At 44.3% G+C, this 15,851-nt stretch overlaps 2 protein-coding genes across 2 annotated transcripts; one reads left to right on the top strand and one right to left on the bottom strand.

Annotated features, from left to right (window-relative positions):
• Window positions 1–2,410: 2,410 nt before the first annotated feature.
• On the top strand, window positions 2,411–9,529 carry slc2a12 (solute carrier family 2 member 12). The gene is made up of 6 exons (XM_076169482.1): window positions 2,411–2,556; window positions 3,332–3,435; window positions 5,886–7,193; window positions 7,624–7,746; window positions 8,250–8,382; window positions 8,992–9,529. Exons 2-6 carry the CDS (start codon window positions 3,354–3,356, stop codon window positions 9,083–9,085), a joined length of 1,740 nt encoding a protein of 579 aa, XP_076025597.1. The 5' UTR covers window positions 2,411–2,556; window positions 3,332–3,353; the 3' UTR covers window positions 9,086–9,529.
• Window positions 9,530–9,710: 181 nt separating this feature from the next.
• On the bottom strand, window positions 9,711–12,057 carry rpl7l1 (ribosomal protein L7-like 1). Its single transcript, XM_076169483.1, has 6 exons — window positions 12,003–12,057; window positions 11,496–11,604; window positions 11,095–11,258; window positions 10,863–11,000; window positions 10,641–10,750; window positions 9,711–10,390 (listed from the first exon to the last, which is right to left on the bottom strand). Exons 1-6 carry the CDS (start codon window positions 12,014–12,016, stop codon window positions 10,182–10,184), a joined length of 744 nt encoding a protein of 247 aa, XP_076025598.1. The 5' UTR covers window positions 12,017–12,057; the 3' UTR covers window positions 9,711–10,181.
• Window positions 12,058–15,851: the final 3,794 nt, after the last annotated feature.

Raw genomic sequence — 15,851 nt, 5'->3', positions numbered from 1 at the left:
ACATGTTCATAATGAATGACAGGATGCTTAATCCATCTTGTTACTCTGCCCAGCAAATTCCATGTTGTTATTCTAACTAGGACACAGTTTTCACTTGGATGCTATTAATATTCTGTGGAACGTTGCTACGTGTCACCATGTGTTGCTCTGTTTAGCTTTGTATGCTCTTCAGGAGTTATTGTTCTTGTGTGACAAAAACAGATGCAGATGATTTAAGACAAGACAGGATGCACAATCAAATTAGATGAACCTGACATTCTGGAAAGCCTTCATTGCAAAACTTCAGCCTCCCGTGCATTTTCCAAAAATAACCAGGACGATTTCCATTGAATGTCATTTGATCCCGCATGACAACTAACAAGAGGAAGAAACATGCAAATAAATGCCATGTCCATGAGTGTGTATTCATTTGCAGACTGTTGGCTGTTCTGTTGTTTCACACACTCGAAGCCAGTTTTGCATCCACAGGACAGAATAGACTCCATACATCGTTCAGCCACCACACAGCCACACACTCACACAGACACACAGCCTCACAGCTACACACTCACACAGACACACAGCCTCACAACCACACACTCACACAGCCACACAGCTCCTTATCAGATGAGGGAAGAACAACATTTATTTTTGACTGTAAAGATCAATGCTACTGTTAAAACTCTTATCTTTCCAAGACTGAACTGTTTCAACTTCTTCCGCGATGTTTGACCTTTGAGACCATCAATAGGTGCTTCTGCTGATTGGAGATGTCGTCAGTGAAAATAAGTGATTTTGAAAAGTGTGTTAAGTGTTGACTTGACAAACCTCTTTTTGACTCTAAAATAAAGATGTGATAAAACTAATACTAAAACTAAAAGTAATACCAATTCTAATACTAATTATTATACGTATACTAATACCAATACTACTACAACTACTATTACTACTACTACTTATAATGATGATAATGCTAATGATAATGCTATGATAATGATGATGATAATACTACTACTACTAAAACTAATAATTATTATAATAATAATAATCAATTAAAATTAAGCAATTTAGCTGTGTGAGTTTTTGCTGACATGTAGTATAGTCTCTAGACCACCCACACGTATCTTGATTAGTGGCTTATTATGTAAGACTCCCCGCAAACATTCATTTACACCCTTCATGAACAGGGACTTGTCCCAAGAAGGTGTTTTTTTGCAAAGTTTGCTGAGGTCTGGATCATTTTGTTGGACTAAAATCTGGCACCAAGTCTGGAATGTTGATGGAATTAAAAAGGAATTGTTCTGCCTGAGACCAATCAGTTAATCAGCCTCTGATACCTGAACAAGGACCACATGACAGAGGTCTGTAGCAGGTCAAACTTTGGATCCTAGAGCAAACTATTTTGCATTTCTTAGAGAGTAGACCAAGTTTACAGAGGACACACTCTGTCATCTGTAAAGCAGCGGGGTATGTGTGACAGCTTTGTTCTCCAGCATTCACAGAAATAGAACCGAGGAAACAGCAGGTGGACAACTGTATGATGGCTGGTTTGTTTTCACATGCAGTATTGATACAGGTGCATTTTATGGTCCTAAAGTAGTGATTGCAGTAAAAAATGTCTTTGTAGTTCCCTGTTTTAAATGCTTTAAGCTTGGTGACTACCACCTCTGAGCAACCAACACCTAACGCACACCTTGCCAACTATGAAACCGCACCTTTAACGGGTGGAATTCAAACATGCAAGCCAACAATACAAATAAGGTCACAACAGGGCAAAAGCAAAAATGACAACTATAAATCTTGCGTGCATCTGTCCTCTCTCAATAGGTGTGTCTGTTTTCGGTGTTTGTTTTGGACTTGGTAGGTTGGCTGGATGCCTATTGACTGTGTCTGAGCACAACAAGTTGTTGACGTCCTTTGCAAAATGGACGCGAAAGCGGGCTATTATTAAACATTAAAGATATTTGAAACAAGGCCCATTGGATTTCAACATGATACATTACATAACTGGAGAAACACACACAGAGGTGGCGTAATCTGACTACTGACTCGATTTACAAATGCAATATGTAGGTTCCTTTCTTCCATTGAAGCTGATTTCAATCGCATTGTGGTGCTAGTTTGAAAATATAGATTTATGGCACTGGAAGCGTAGTTTTAAGGTGTATGTAAATGTGCTAAGTGATGGTACTAGAACGAACGAACGTTTGAGAAACTTAGTCTAAGTAGTAGCAGTAAGCTTATAACAAACAATGAAAGAACAACGTTAAAAGGTCAAAGTCAAATTAACCTATAGGCTGATATACTGTAGGCGTAATGACTTTCAATGCAATTAAAAGGCCCATCAAGACATTTCCTATTGGTGGGCTTGCCAGAAGTGGGCGGGGCTAAGGCATGGCTTTTCCAAAACAAGCACCGTGCGTGCGCCGACACGAGCTCGGAGTGGGACAGACCCCCGCGCGCAGCGAAGGGAAGCACGAGCGGCCACCAAGTCTGCGCGAGGAGGAACCGAATGGCCCCGAAACAAACCGTGAAATAAGCCGAACGACACGACGACACGCGGAGCAGCCGCGGCAGGTAAAGAAACATGTCGACCGACGTCACTGCACGACTGTCGCTTCTCCACCGAAACTTTTTTTGCAGGAGATGACGACAAGTTGCTCGGACGTCAGGAGGATTTATGAGACAAAAAGTTTCAACCAAACCTCAGCGGCTACAAAAACAAAGCTGTTTACGTGAAGCGTTAAACTGGCGGCTTGGATTCCGTTTCTGGTCCTGACTGAGTGACCTTGCAGTGAGAAGGTTGATTGCGTAGATATTGTTCAGATTGCAGGTTAAAGGTTATATATGTAATAAAGTATATAGTGGTTTTGTGTAGTTGTCGTACAGGTGAGACAAGTCTGTCCACAACAGATCCTGCTGCCTGCACCTCCCGGATCTGGATTGGATTGACCGAGCCGATGTTGTGTATAAAGTGTGTGTGTGTGTGTGAGGGGGTCCAGCAGTGAGAGGAGGAAAACGAGGATAGGGTTTGGGATTAGGAACTGCCTGTTTAATCCACAACCCCTGGTTTGTTGTTGTTAATACTGAGAATTTGGTAAGTGGACATGCAACCCTGCAAATCCAGTGTGCTCGGAAGAATCTGACCTTTGACACTGAAAAATGCAATCAATTGTAATCTTTTTTCATGCATTAGTTGAGGATTGTTTTTGAAGAAAGTTGTTAAGAAATAAAGTCCGCTGTTTGGAATATTGACGTGTGATTCGTAAGGTTGCCTATCTGTTTATAGATTGGGTCAGGTTCTTTATTCTGTTATCATATGTGTTTTGTTGTACGTCTGTGTACCATTTAGGGCCGACTGTCACAGGTAGCTGATGCAGGACCCCGGTGCTGAGAGCCAGACCATGGCCTCCTCCCATGAAACCCTGGCACATGGCTCCCCATCCAGAAGCACAGGTCAACACTGTCACTAACATGTTTCTGCATATTCAAACTTGAATAGGATGGAACTCCTCCCCAAAGCAAAACAAACCCTTCTTATCCCCACTGATCCTCTATAAAGCCTCTCCGCCTTTCTGCTTTGAATCAACAGTGTCAAATCTTGGCACTCTGTAGCAACACTATTATTACAATGATCATTTGCATTTTACCTGCGACGCCTGCACACTATTACTCAAACACGGATTAATGATGAACTCATTTCTTTATGGGTGTTGTTCCACTTGTGTCACGGTGACCTGAAGGATTCAAATGGGATCGATTGCCAGGATGAAGTGACATGCCCTGATCACAAACAAAGTAACTGAAGAGGCTGTTTTGATGGGCACAGGCTCATCTTGTTGACTCACACCGATGCATTTATTGTGTGAAAACTTGGATAAAAGCCTGTTGAACTTGATACTAGTCAACAAGTGAGTAGTTTGACTCAAAACATTACATTACGAGCATTTGACAACGCTTCTATCCAAAGCGACTTACATTACATTATCACCCTACGCAGAGGGGGGAGCAATTGAGGGTTTGGTGCCTTGCTCAGGGGCACCTTGGCAGGGACTCGAACCGGCGACCCTCCAGTTCCCAAGCGGAAGCTCTACCCACTGAGCTACTGCCTCCTAAAACGTTGAAGTTTCGTCGCAATAACTGCATCAGTGTGAGGCGACAGGACGAGAAACCTCTGAAGTTATTTTATAATGAGTGCACGTTCACGAACTGTCGTTAATTAGTGTTTGACACAGTGTGAAGATGATGCAGGGGGGAAAATTGAATAAGTAAATGATCATGGTTAGTAGCATTTTCCACAGGGGGGAACGGCCTTTGTGATGGTGTCTCTTGTCCTCAGGTGGGCGGAGTTGTGCAGGCAGGACTGAGCTGTAGCATTCCACTGACTTGAAAATCCGGTGACAATGCAAATGTGTAGGATATTCAGGTCTTCTGCACCTGAACTAGGTCACGGCAAATGCTTCAATCAGAGCATTTCCAGATATTTGTTGTGTTAGCGATTTTTGACGAAATGTCCCCAAACAAACGAAAGAAAAAGTTTAGCAGGTCGCAGTATTCTGGATTATTGGTATTACTAAGTATTTATGAAGCAGTTATTTTGTTGTTGGTGTACCTTTTGGATCGTGTTTGAGGAAGAACAAGGTGTGCATTTTGGTTGAAAGGCAGGAAACTGCAACATATTCAATACGTTGCATAATGTGACTTATGGAAATGCCTGGTGCCGGAGGTCTTAAGTCGCCCCGTGGAGTCTGGGGCTTTAGCATGCAGCTGTTCCTGTTCTTTTTTTCTTGTACGGCATGAAAATCAACATGAAAAAGTCTGGTTTGAGTTTCACTTTAGTGTACGAACAAAGTTTAAGTAGCAGGCATCATATAAGCACGACCAAAAGATGCCTGTTACAGCAGAATAATGGCAGATATAAATGAATAAATACTACATGGTCCACTGTCCAGATCAGGATCCTATAAGATGTCTGCGATGATGTAATAGTGTTTAACAAGAGGTGGACATTTGCGTTAGGTGTATGTGTGAGTCACTGATCATCATTTTTCTTCCACCTATCTGCCGGGGCTCTGATGATAACGACGTGTATGTAAGACAAAGCATCTCTCTCTCTCTCTCTCTCTCTCTCTCTCTCTCTGTCTCACTCTCTGACACACACACACACACACACTCAATGGCTCGCAAGATTGCTCAAGCATTCTTCTTGTGAACTTCTGACCCCAACTTTCACGCAGTCAGCACTTTAAGACGACTTCGTGGCCGGGGGGTTGGGGGGCATATTGGGGTAAAAGTAGTGACCCAGCCCAGTTAAGAGTTCAGTCAGTAGTAGTTTAATGACGCTCTTGGCTCTACCACAAAAACACACGCCTTTATTTGTTATAATGTTGATGATTCTGTCTTACAGCTCATGAGAACCCCAAACTCTGTCTCTCAGAAATGTTAATATAGTGATAAAGTTCCATCTAGTATCCTCACAGTGTCTCACTCTAATCAGCTCATTAACTCAAATCACCTGCTGAGGTTTCCTGAGCCTTTCCATTGTCTCTGGAAGAGTGACGACAGCGAGCATAAGAACGTAATAACACGCTTACTCATCATTGTTTTGACTCAATATACATTATAGGGATGGACCGTAGCAATATCCGGCTAAGTGTGAACTCAAGAAGGAGATCCAGTTGAACTTGTATGTGTAAGGCCTCTGCACACATCACACTGTGTATATTCAGCACACTGTCACAGCATGGAGGTCATGGAAGTGAAGTTCATTTGTGTCACAAAGTCAAATAACAGGAACAGAGAAAACAAGAAGAGCACAGATGGAACACAAAAACGGATTTAATTGTGTTGTTTACAGTGGAAACTCTAGATTTGTCTCTTATCTCACACTTTCTCTGTGTCTCCAGGCTGCAGCTGGTTGGTGGTGGCGGCAGCTGTCGCAGCCTCTCTGAGCGGCCTGATCCTGGGCTATGAGATGGGCCTGACCTCTGGGGTTCTGCTGCAGCTGCGGGGCCTCCTCTCGCTCTCCTGCCGGGAACAGGAAATGCTGGTCAGTTCCTACGTGCTGGGCGCTCTCCTCATCTGCCTGGCCGGCGGTCCCATCCTGGATCGCTGCGGCCGCCGCTGCTCTCTGCTGGTGAGCGGCGTCCTGGTGATCGGCGGGAGTGTTGTGCTCATCACCATCACCACACTGGTCTCACTGACAATTGGCCGGGTGATTGTCGGTATGGGAACAGCACTGTCTGGGACCGCGGCGTGCCTATACATCGCAGAGATCTCTCCAAGGGAAAGGAGGGGCCTGCTGGTGACGCTGTATGAGCTGATGCTGGTTGTCGGTGTTCTGCTGGGATTTAGCTGCAGTTACGCCTTTGCTGCCTTGCCCCATGGCTGGACGTATACTTTTGGACTAGTGATCCCTCCGGCGCTGCTCCAGTTCACCGCACTCCTGCTCCTTCCACGCAGTCCGCGCTTCCTGGTCACTCGGGGTGAAGTGGAACAGGCCCGGCTGGTGCTGATCAGGCTAAGGGGCGGCACCGAGGAGCAGGTGGAGGTGGAACTCGCTGACATCCAAGCAGGACTTAAAGAAGAAGCACAGCATAGTTTCTCTGAATTGTTTAGTTCCAAGGCCAACTTGCGTACGCGGTTGCTAACGGGCGTGGCCCTAGTGTTCCTCCAGCAGGTCACCGGTCAGCCCAACATCTTGTCCTACGCCTCACCGCTCCTCCGCAGCGTGGGCTTCCATAGTGATGCTGCGGCCACCCTGGCGTCCACGGGGTTCGGGGTGGTCAAAGTGCTAGGTACCATCCCGGCTGTGCTGCTGGTCGACCGCGTGGGTCCCAAGAGCTTCCTGTGCGTGGGTGCCGTCGCCATGGGACTGTCACTGGCCACACTTGGAGTGACAACATTGCAAAGCCACACACACCTCACCAGCCTGTGTAAGAGCACTTTAAACCACACACACACAGTGTGGGATTCAAACAGAACTACTACAGAACTCAACAGCACTGGCATGTGGTCGGCTAGCTTCCCCAGCCAGTTGAACAATGAAGTGCTGCAGAGGACTGGCAGGGTTGAGGATGACCATGATGATGATGATGGAGGAGGAGGAGGAGGAGGAGGGTTCACTCAGGGAGAAGTTTCCTCCTCACTGAGGTGGATGTCGCTCATCAGTTTGCTGGTGTTCGTGGCAGCTTTCTCCATAAGCCTCGGCCCCAGTAAGACACACTCAAAGAATACACACACACGCACACCACAGAAAGTTTTATTGCTGTGTAATCGATGACCTCAGCTTCTTATTGGTGTCTACCATTCAAACAACCTGAGGCAATCCACGGTCTCACAAACAAGAGCGTGTTTGCGTTACATGTTTGCACAAAGATTATTTTTGTTCCAGACAGCTTCTTAGTGCCGATCTTCACAGCTGTGATCCAGATCACTCACAGGAACATGATGTGCTCACAGCATTTGTTTCTGTATTTGATTGATGCTTGCAGCTTGTAGCATGAAGTACAAAGTACAGCGTTGGTTAATGTTCACCAACTTGACTTAGATAAGTGAGTCTTGCTTGAAACAGACACACAGACGTCATCAACGATCCCTTCCATATTTACTTTGAAGTGTTTCTGTGTGTTCCTTCCCTCCCAGTGGTGTACGTGGTTCTCAGTGAGATATTCCCCATGGGAGTCAGAGGGAAAGCTGTGTCCGTGGTGTCGGCTGTCAACTGGGCCACCAACCTGCTCATCTCCATGACTTTCCTCACGGTCACAGGTGCGTGATGGTTACAGGTAGCTTTCTCTTCCGTCTTAAGATGCGACTGTCAAAGTCAAACAAAGCGTCCTTGCGTCCCCTGAGGTGATGTCAGGTCGGCGCTCCTCTCAGCATAATTAACTAAAATGTTGTTAAAGATGACGAGGCGGTGGGAGTCCTGGGTTAACCTATGTGAAACAGGTTTGGAGCGTAGATGCATACATGTAGACTGCCAACAAGTGCATGGTTACATAGCTTAAGGGTTTTGCTGCTTAACTCGTACAGGTTTACCTCCTACAAGATAAGGTTAAAATGGTAACGTAGATCAAGTTATTTTCACCTCTTTCAACATTGAAGCCTAAACTCTCAGCATAAATTATTCCTCTTCAGATTAGAGATGTGCATAATCTGATGTTTCTCAGCTGCACAATGGTCCTGCTGTTAAACAAGGACTGCTCAGCAAAACAAACAAGCTCACAGAAACTAACAGGGACATCGTGTCTCTTTTGTTCTCGCTTTTCTAGAAAAGATCGGCCTTCCGAATGTGATGTTCCTGTACGCTGCCATGTGCTTCGTCCTGCTGGTGTTCGTCATCCTCTGCTTGCCTGAGACCAAGGGACGCACACTGGAGCAGATATCAAAAGAGCTGGCAAAGAAGTGAGGATATATTTGCTATTTGTGACCCATGTGTCTGACCCATGATCGGGAAGAGCCACCGCCTGTCATGGTCCAGCTGAATGTTCAAACACAGAGAGGGAGACTCAGTGTGGGATTGTGTCTTTAAGTAAACAAACAATCCTGCTTCATGTGTTGACGGGAGGCTGTGGCTGTGTGACCTCTGGGTGTGCAGTCATATGCCGTCTCATTGCATAACCAAACTGCTGACTAAACTACACATGACACACTAGACATGAGCTATTAATGACTACACGGCAAGCAGTAAGTGGAAATACTCGGCATTCGTTATGGCGATTATACGTCATGATTTTTCTGGTTGTCTTTACATCCAATCTACAGTATGTCATCATTTACATTAAGTTGCAGCATTCTGCAGATATTTGGCATTCACTTACCAAGTCTGTCGGCCTTTGAATGGAGCCTAATGGAACCCTGTGCTCTACCTGAAGTTAGAAGTTGAGCTATAAATGTCTACCAGGGGATGTAGCCGAGAGAATAAGAATCTATAAATTGTTCTACTTCACCTGAACTCTTCCTGTCCCGTCCACCTGTACAGTAAACCTCATGACTCTCTCTATGCTTTACCAGGAAGAGTTTTGACGGGAATTTCTTCAAGCGGGTTCAACCTCACGAGAGCCTCATCAGCAACTTGTCCACAAAGACGGCAGAAAGTCCGACGTAGTGATAACTGCTCTACACCTCACCTGAAGGGAGCGCCCTCATCATCCCCACGGGGAAGGAACGCGATGGACACTGCAGGAAAATTACACGCATATCATTCACTTCATGTTGCTCCACACGCAAAGACTGGTGGTGATCACACACACACACACACACACAGGAAGGATCAAATAATGGACAGCTGAATTATTTTAAATCTTATATTCTAGCTCAGGGTTCTGCTTGTTGAAAAGCAATCACACAAGATGAAATATCAGATATGAGATTATATTATATTTTACAAGACATGAAATATTTATTAAATTTATTGAATTCCTTCTTTCTGTGTTGCCGATACTAAAAATGCAGTCCAACTTCTGCAGTGCTCACAGCATTAAAAATGATACTTTACATTTCAACACTGACAGTGTTCAGAGTTCAGAGTGATATGAACAGTCAGGCCATCGTGGGGAAATCAAAAATGTCAGAAAATCGAAACTTTTCATGTCAACATAACTGGCTGCTACTTTGTTTCCATTGTCACCTAATTCACATGTGTATCACAACTCTCTGCTCTCGTTTTTTTTTTTTCTTGTGTCAGATGCTTTCACTTCTTAATTGTTGGCAAATAAAGCTAAATAACCATGTATTTTTAAACATTTATTCATCAAAATATCAGTGTTACAGATTAAGCTTTTACTCCTTAACTTAACTCGAAAACGAATCAAACCAGTAAATGAATATGCTCTCAGTGGGCCGATGATTTCTGCCTTCCCAGTTCATTTATTGTGTCACATACATGTAGCAATCACAGGTCCATCCCTCTGACAACCTGAGGGAGCGTTGTAGTAACCAAGCAGTGACGTGTCACATTTAATATTTTACAAATATTACAGGGCTTTCATCTCTAGCAAGAGGCACAACGTGACATTTTGAGTGTAACTGTCCTGTTGTCTACAGAGAACAGATATACAACCAAGTGTGATATCACAAGTAGAAATCCAGTAAAAACAAATACTCCTTGCCAAAGAACGTGACAAAAATATTTTGTCATCACAGGCATTTGCTCCATAAGAAAAACCGCCAGTGTCAAGAGTCCAACCTGTGTGTATTCTTCCTCAGTTCAGTTGTCTGATGATGGCGTTAATGTCTGCCCCCCTATATCCAGGGTTCCCCAGGTCCTTCAGGAGTCCGGCCTTATCCCTGGCAGCGTGACGAGCAACGGACAACTTGAAAGGCAACAGGAAGTTGTTGGCAGGTCGAAAGTTTTTGCCAACCGAGTAGATCTCGTGGATCAGGTCCTCCAAACAGATGATGCCATGTTTACCTTTGAAACAAGAAGGGAGGGGAGTTAAGGAAAGAGAATGTTCAATCATTGTTCAGGACAAAACATATACAGCTTCAAATCAGAGCTCCACAACAGGAGAGGATTTTTTATTTCCGATGCTATTTCAAGTGATCAATGGACTTGGATCGGGAATGACAGGTGCAGCTCAATAAATTAGAGTATGGTGCTGTCATTTTGTTGTTTGCACATATTTTCCTTGGCTTGGTTGTGATGAGTTGAAGAGACTCACCCATGTGCTGTTCAATGAAAGTGTTGTCTGTTAGAGGAACTCTCCGCCGCTTCACCCTGGTCTGTCCTCTCTTCAGGATGAGCTCACGGACAGACTTCAGATTGGGAAAGCTGTTGGGAAGGAAGCAGCATATTTACATACTACACATGAGGAGGAGACACACACTACACATGAGGGTGCAGATCCCCAAAGGACCCGCAGTGTGAGCCGTTAGTTCCTCACCCCCAGGCCACATAGGGCTCCACCGCCTTCATCATGGACATGGAGGTCTTGTTGATTCTGACAAAGGCCCCACTGAAGATCTTCCTCAGCCTCAACATCTGGACCACCTTCATCACTTTAATACTGACACCTTTAATCCTAAAAAGGAGAGGATGGTTGAAGGTTTATTCAGGTTCCACGACCATGAAGCCAGATCCTGTATTCTAATGCCTGGCTGAATCAAAGTCCTCACTCTCTGATACGGACGGCGAACGCCAGCCTGTTCTTGGCCGGCGGCAGAGGGGCAGCGGGTCGGTGCTCAGATCTCAGGATACGGACGTCATCGCGATGCCTCCTGTGGCTGTCCTTCAAGAAGTCCTCCAACCTCTTGAACTTCAGTGGTTTGCCTTTTGCTACCTAATATACAACAAATAATGCAGTACAAGAATCAATTTACAGCTGTTATAGTTTTGTTTTACTAAATCAGTCTTTATCAGGGCTAATAATCATATCAAATGTTAAACCACATAATGCTTTAGACAGAAACTAAACCTCAACCGTAGCTTTGCTGGAAAACGTTCCAATATGACGCTTGTTTTGCGTGCCATCTTGATTTTACGCAGTTAGTTCTATAAACGGCATATACCCACTCACCTTCCTCTTCTCAAGCAGAGCAATCTTAGCCTGATTGGCTTTGATGGCTTGGTATGATTTCCTCTTTTTCAAAAGAAACTCAGGAACCAGCTTGATCACCTTCTGGGGCCTGTGAACGGTGACACAAATACAAATTAAGTGAGAAAAGCAGCAAGACATGAGATAATGACAGAAGGTGCCGACTAATAACTGACATGCGGGTCTTTGTATCTGACTGAGAATTCTGCTTAATTCCTTATTTAGTACACTGACAGAGAAAGAGTTGTGTATGTCTATAAACATAAACACTGTTAGCATTAGCCTCTCAGCTAGCACCAATGTGCGACTCCCATGTGAAACTGGATTCAGTAAAGACTCAATTTTCTACCTTCATCCCATCAAAATAGATTCATAAATCGAAACCGTAGCGCGCGTATTTCTCGGACATATACGGAAATATACAAATAACATCATAGAAAGAGCAGATGGACACGGATACCGCGATGTTAAATATTAACAAGCACATACTCAGACTCCGCCATGGTGAAGACTGGAGGATTGAGCTTGTCGCTCAGAGATGACGTCACATCGATTCTTCTTCGCTGTTACGTATTTTTTGTCTGTTTATGTATTTTTCATTGTAGTACCGCCGACTACTGATTGGATTTACTCATATTAAATTAGTGTTAATTCAATGCTGGCACGGTTTTAATGTAGTTTAATCGAATAATTATTTATATACTGTCAAATGTTTTTTCATGTCAAAACAATTGAGTTTAATGATCAGATATTTTCTTCAGATGCCCATTTATGACCTTTTAAGGCTACATTTGTATTTTATACCTGAGCTTGGTGCCAGTCCGGTGTTTTGCTGCTCCAGTCAGGATGTCAAGACCAGCAATGTTGCAAACTATAAACAGCAACAGAAAGTTACAGGTGAACAATGACTGGTGAGGATAAGTAAGACAGTTCAGTCAGATGAGAGGTTTCAGAGTCTCGGCTCTTTGTCTTGTCCCACCACGTTGTACCTTTTCTGGCTGAAAGGTTCTCATCTTTGTTGTTGGAGCTGCTGTGACTGACAGTGACCTCCTTTAAGTAATGCAGACGTTATACGGCAAGTAATTTAGATAGTCGACGAAAGATCAATATTCTGGTTGTGTACGGCTGAAGGGAGAAGTGGGAGTGGGCGAGAAGAAAAGAAAAGCCCCCAGGCCAAACTAGTCGGTTCATCTATCTATGCACTGAATGCACTGTGGCCTTATCGTCTCATCTGTTATAATTAGTGTTTCCATTCAGGCTCCTGGGGGAATTGAAGCAAGGCCAACCTGTTACATTAATGAGCCTATAAATAATGCGCCATATGTGAATAAACAATATGAATAAACACAGCATGATAACGATGACAAAGAACGGTGTGGTCAGGCTGTGAAACTAGCTGTACTTCTGATAATAAAGTTTATTTATTAAATGTCATAACGTAAAGACTGACCTGGCATTCATTCACATCATTTATAACATTTGCCAAGTTTGAATGATTGATCAAGGCCTTCTTTTATAAAATTTAAACAATATAAGAAATGACAGCATTCATGTGTTGCTGAGTTAGATTTAGTTTTGAGGAAGCAGTCAAGGGAAATGGAAGGACGATACCTTGTTGAGTTTATGGCTGCAGTTAAGAAGATGTCATAAATCATCAACATGTTCCCGTTATGCCAAGTAAATGGGCCAGTTTGAGGCACTTATGCAAACGGCTTGGGATCATATCACATTACCTTCAGAGAACAAGGGAGCTGCCCTGGGTAAACTGTCAATTTGTTGCCATGGTGACACACACCTACAGTGCCATCAAAGCCTCCCCCCTCCCAAGCCTGCACGATATACACACACAAGTCAAAAAGAAAAGAAAAGAAAAAGCTAGTTAGATTGTAAACTTTGCCGCACAAAGACCGAGAAGAATTTGTTCTCGCGTTAATAAAGCTAAATTATTCATAGCAAAAGGTCAGTGCGGGTCTCATTATGCAGCACAACAGTTACTTTAATCAAACATCAAAGAGGAGCTGTGCTGTGACCGATGCGAGTGAGTTTGCATCGGCTGTGTTAACGGCGTACTAAAACATTCAGGTTAAGGTCTGAGAGAGAGAGAGGGAGAGAGAGAGAGAGAGAGAGAGAGAGAGAGAGAGAGAGAGAGAGAGAGAGAGAGAGAGAATAATACATTTTAGGTCCTTTGAAGTCAGGAGCTGTGTGTGAAGCATAAAAGACTACAGATGAACAACAAACTGATGATTTCTCTGTTCTTGGAGCCAGTATGCTTTGCCCTGAGGGTGGTCGTGTACAAAAAGTCATTAAGGTCATTATAATCAAGAGGGTTTATTCCCTCAGGAGGATGTGTGTGCTCTGCGAAGCTAATGGCAGCCACCCAATGAGATACAGTATGTTTGCCAATTTGGCCTGAAGGTGGCACAAGAGGAAAGCTCATGTCCAGAGGTGGAATAATGCTGCTGAACATTACTGTAATGTGCATTCAGCCCATTCTATAGTGATATCAATGGAGTTCAACGAGTCTCAAGGAAGAAATGTGGTGTGCAGTCGTGATCGAACACAAACAATCTTTAAGTGTATTTGATACTGAGGTCGGTCAGCAGGTAGAAAGAGGTCAGTCGCAGTCAGACGTCTTGTCACTTGGAATGATTTATACTCTAATGAGGCGGTTGGTTGATGGACACGTGTGTTACATAAATCTGCAGAGGCAACCCTCTGTGTGACCCATTTTTCAATGTTTTTGGAGCAAGAATCTAAACTAAACAGCTACACAAGGAAGAATCAGCCACATAACCCACTTAGCTGATATCAGAATCATTTCTATGTGTCTCGTCTTCATCTTTGCTGGGTAATTCCCCTGCTGCTTTACAGGGAGATCAGAAGGTCAAGGCTGGAGCTACAGTGCGTCTTAATCAAAGACAAATTATCGGGGCGTCAACATTCATTTCTTGCTCAGTTCTCTGTTCTGTTCTTTGCTACAGGATGACAACAGATAGGATGATTGTGACGTCTCATTTCTGAACCCTGGACCCCCTTAAGGGACCCAGGATTGTCCCCAGGATGTCGATTTAGAAAGATCTTCCGTCTATCGAACCGTCTCTCTGGTGACCAAAAGCGTCACATTCATCACCATCACATATCAGTAGGTGATGCTAGAGAGCCGCGTTGAACTCAGTGCCTCCCATTACCATAGTGATGGCATGTGTTCTGGTCTGGCAATGCTGCTGCAGGCTTGATTGTGCCTATAGTTAACCTGGGAGGAGAGAGAGTGTGTGGGGGGTCGTATGTGGAATGAGCCATCAATTGTGTGAACCAAACAATCAACTCTTCCTTTAAATAGACAATGGCTGATTTGATCGGGCTGTTGGAACCGGTGCACAGGGAATAGGTGCTTGGGCCGGCCACGCTTCCTTGAGCATCCACGCAGTCGGCATCTGTGTGATAGAAAGCGCCGCGGAAAGCCTGTAGTTAGCACCCGAAGCATCACATCACATTAGCCTGTTAAACAGCAGGCCTGGAAACCTCAAAGGCTTTTGATCGTGGGTGCAGCCAGAAGATATAATCCTGATGTGTCTAAAAAAGAAGTTAGCATTTCAGGAGGGGAGAGAATTTTACTTTGTTAAGCCTCTCCACTGGAAACGATATGGGACTTTATACTAACCCTTGTATGGAATTTAATGTTCAAACAAAAGTGGCGCTACCCTTTATCGATCAATGCTTTCGGTGTGACGGCGTGCATGTGTATCTACCTCTGCTTGCCTTTCGTGTTGGCGCGCGTGTGTGTGTGTGTGTGTGTGCTCGTCCGTGTCAGCCACTCCAGCTGTAAGAAGAGAAGAAATCTGAGCCTTCGACTGCTGACTGTTCCTGACATCATCTGTCTCTCAGCACCGATCCTGACCTTGTCGCAGTGTCCCTGAAAAGCGTTGACGCTGTTTGTTCCTCGCCTCTATTTTTGAAAAGTAAAACATCGCACACACAGATGACAAATAAGGCCGAGCTTTCACTACACAGAATGAAATGTGTTGTGTCTCTAAGCCGTGATGAAGGTGTCCCAACACGGTCCTCTGCACCGCCTCGCTGCTCAAACTATTTCATCTGATAACGCAAGGTGACACAGACTAAGTGGGCACTAAGCTTCTCAGGCAAATTGCACCCTTCGCCTCACTCTTCTCTCTTGGATAAATACGACATCACAGCGGGCGAATTGAAGGGAAAAATAATAGAATCCGTCTTAGTAGGTGTTAGGTGTCGAGCGGCTGTGAGGCAATAGAGCAGCGTCAGTGTGCCTTGGAATAGTTATGACCCTGTGTTTTGGTGTCTTTTGTCCATTTCTTGTTC

This window comes from Genypterus blacodes, unplaced genomic scaffold (assembly GCF_046128005.1).
Source record: "Genypterus blacodes isolate CSIRO-AG114 ecotype Tasmania unplaced genomic scaffold, CSIRO-AGI_Gbla_v1 ptg000204l_1, whole genome shotgun sequence".
Taxonomy (NCBI): domain Eukaryota; kingdom Metazoa; phylum Chordata; class Actinopteri; order Ophidiiformes; family Ophidiidae; genus Genypterus; species Genypterus blacodes.
This window is presented reverse-complemented; position numbering and strand designations above follow the sequence as displayed.

Excerpts from the sequence above, each read along its gene's own strand:
- slc2a12 (XM_076169482.1), top strand. The coding sequence starts at position 3,354 with ATGCAGGACCCCGGTGCTGAGAGCCAGACCATGGCCTCCTCCCATGAA. Across the intron at positions 3,436-5,885 it reads CTCCCCATCCAGAAGCACAG|GCTGCAGCTGGTTGGTGGTG; the intron begins GTCAACACTGTC and ends CTGTGTCTCCAG. Across the intron at positions 8,383-8,991 it reads TCAAAAGAGCTGGCAAAGAA|GAAGAGTTTTGACGGGAATT; the intron begins GTGAGGATATAT and ends ATGCTTTACCAG.
- rpl7l1 (XM_076169483.1), bottom strand. Across the intron at positions 11,259-11,495 it reads CTCTGCTTGAGAAGAGGAAG|GTAGCAAAAGGCAAACCACT; the intron begins GTGAGTGGGTAT and ends GTTGTATATTAG. Across the intron at positions 11,001-11,094 it reads TTCGCCGTCCGTATCAGAGA|GATTAAAGGTGTCAGTATTA; the intron begins GTGAGGACTTTG and ends TCTCCTTTTTAG.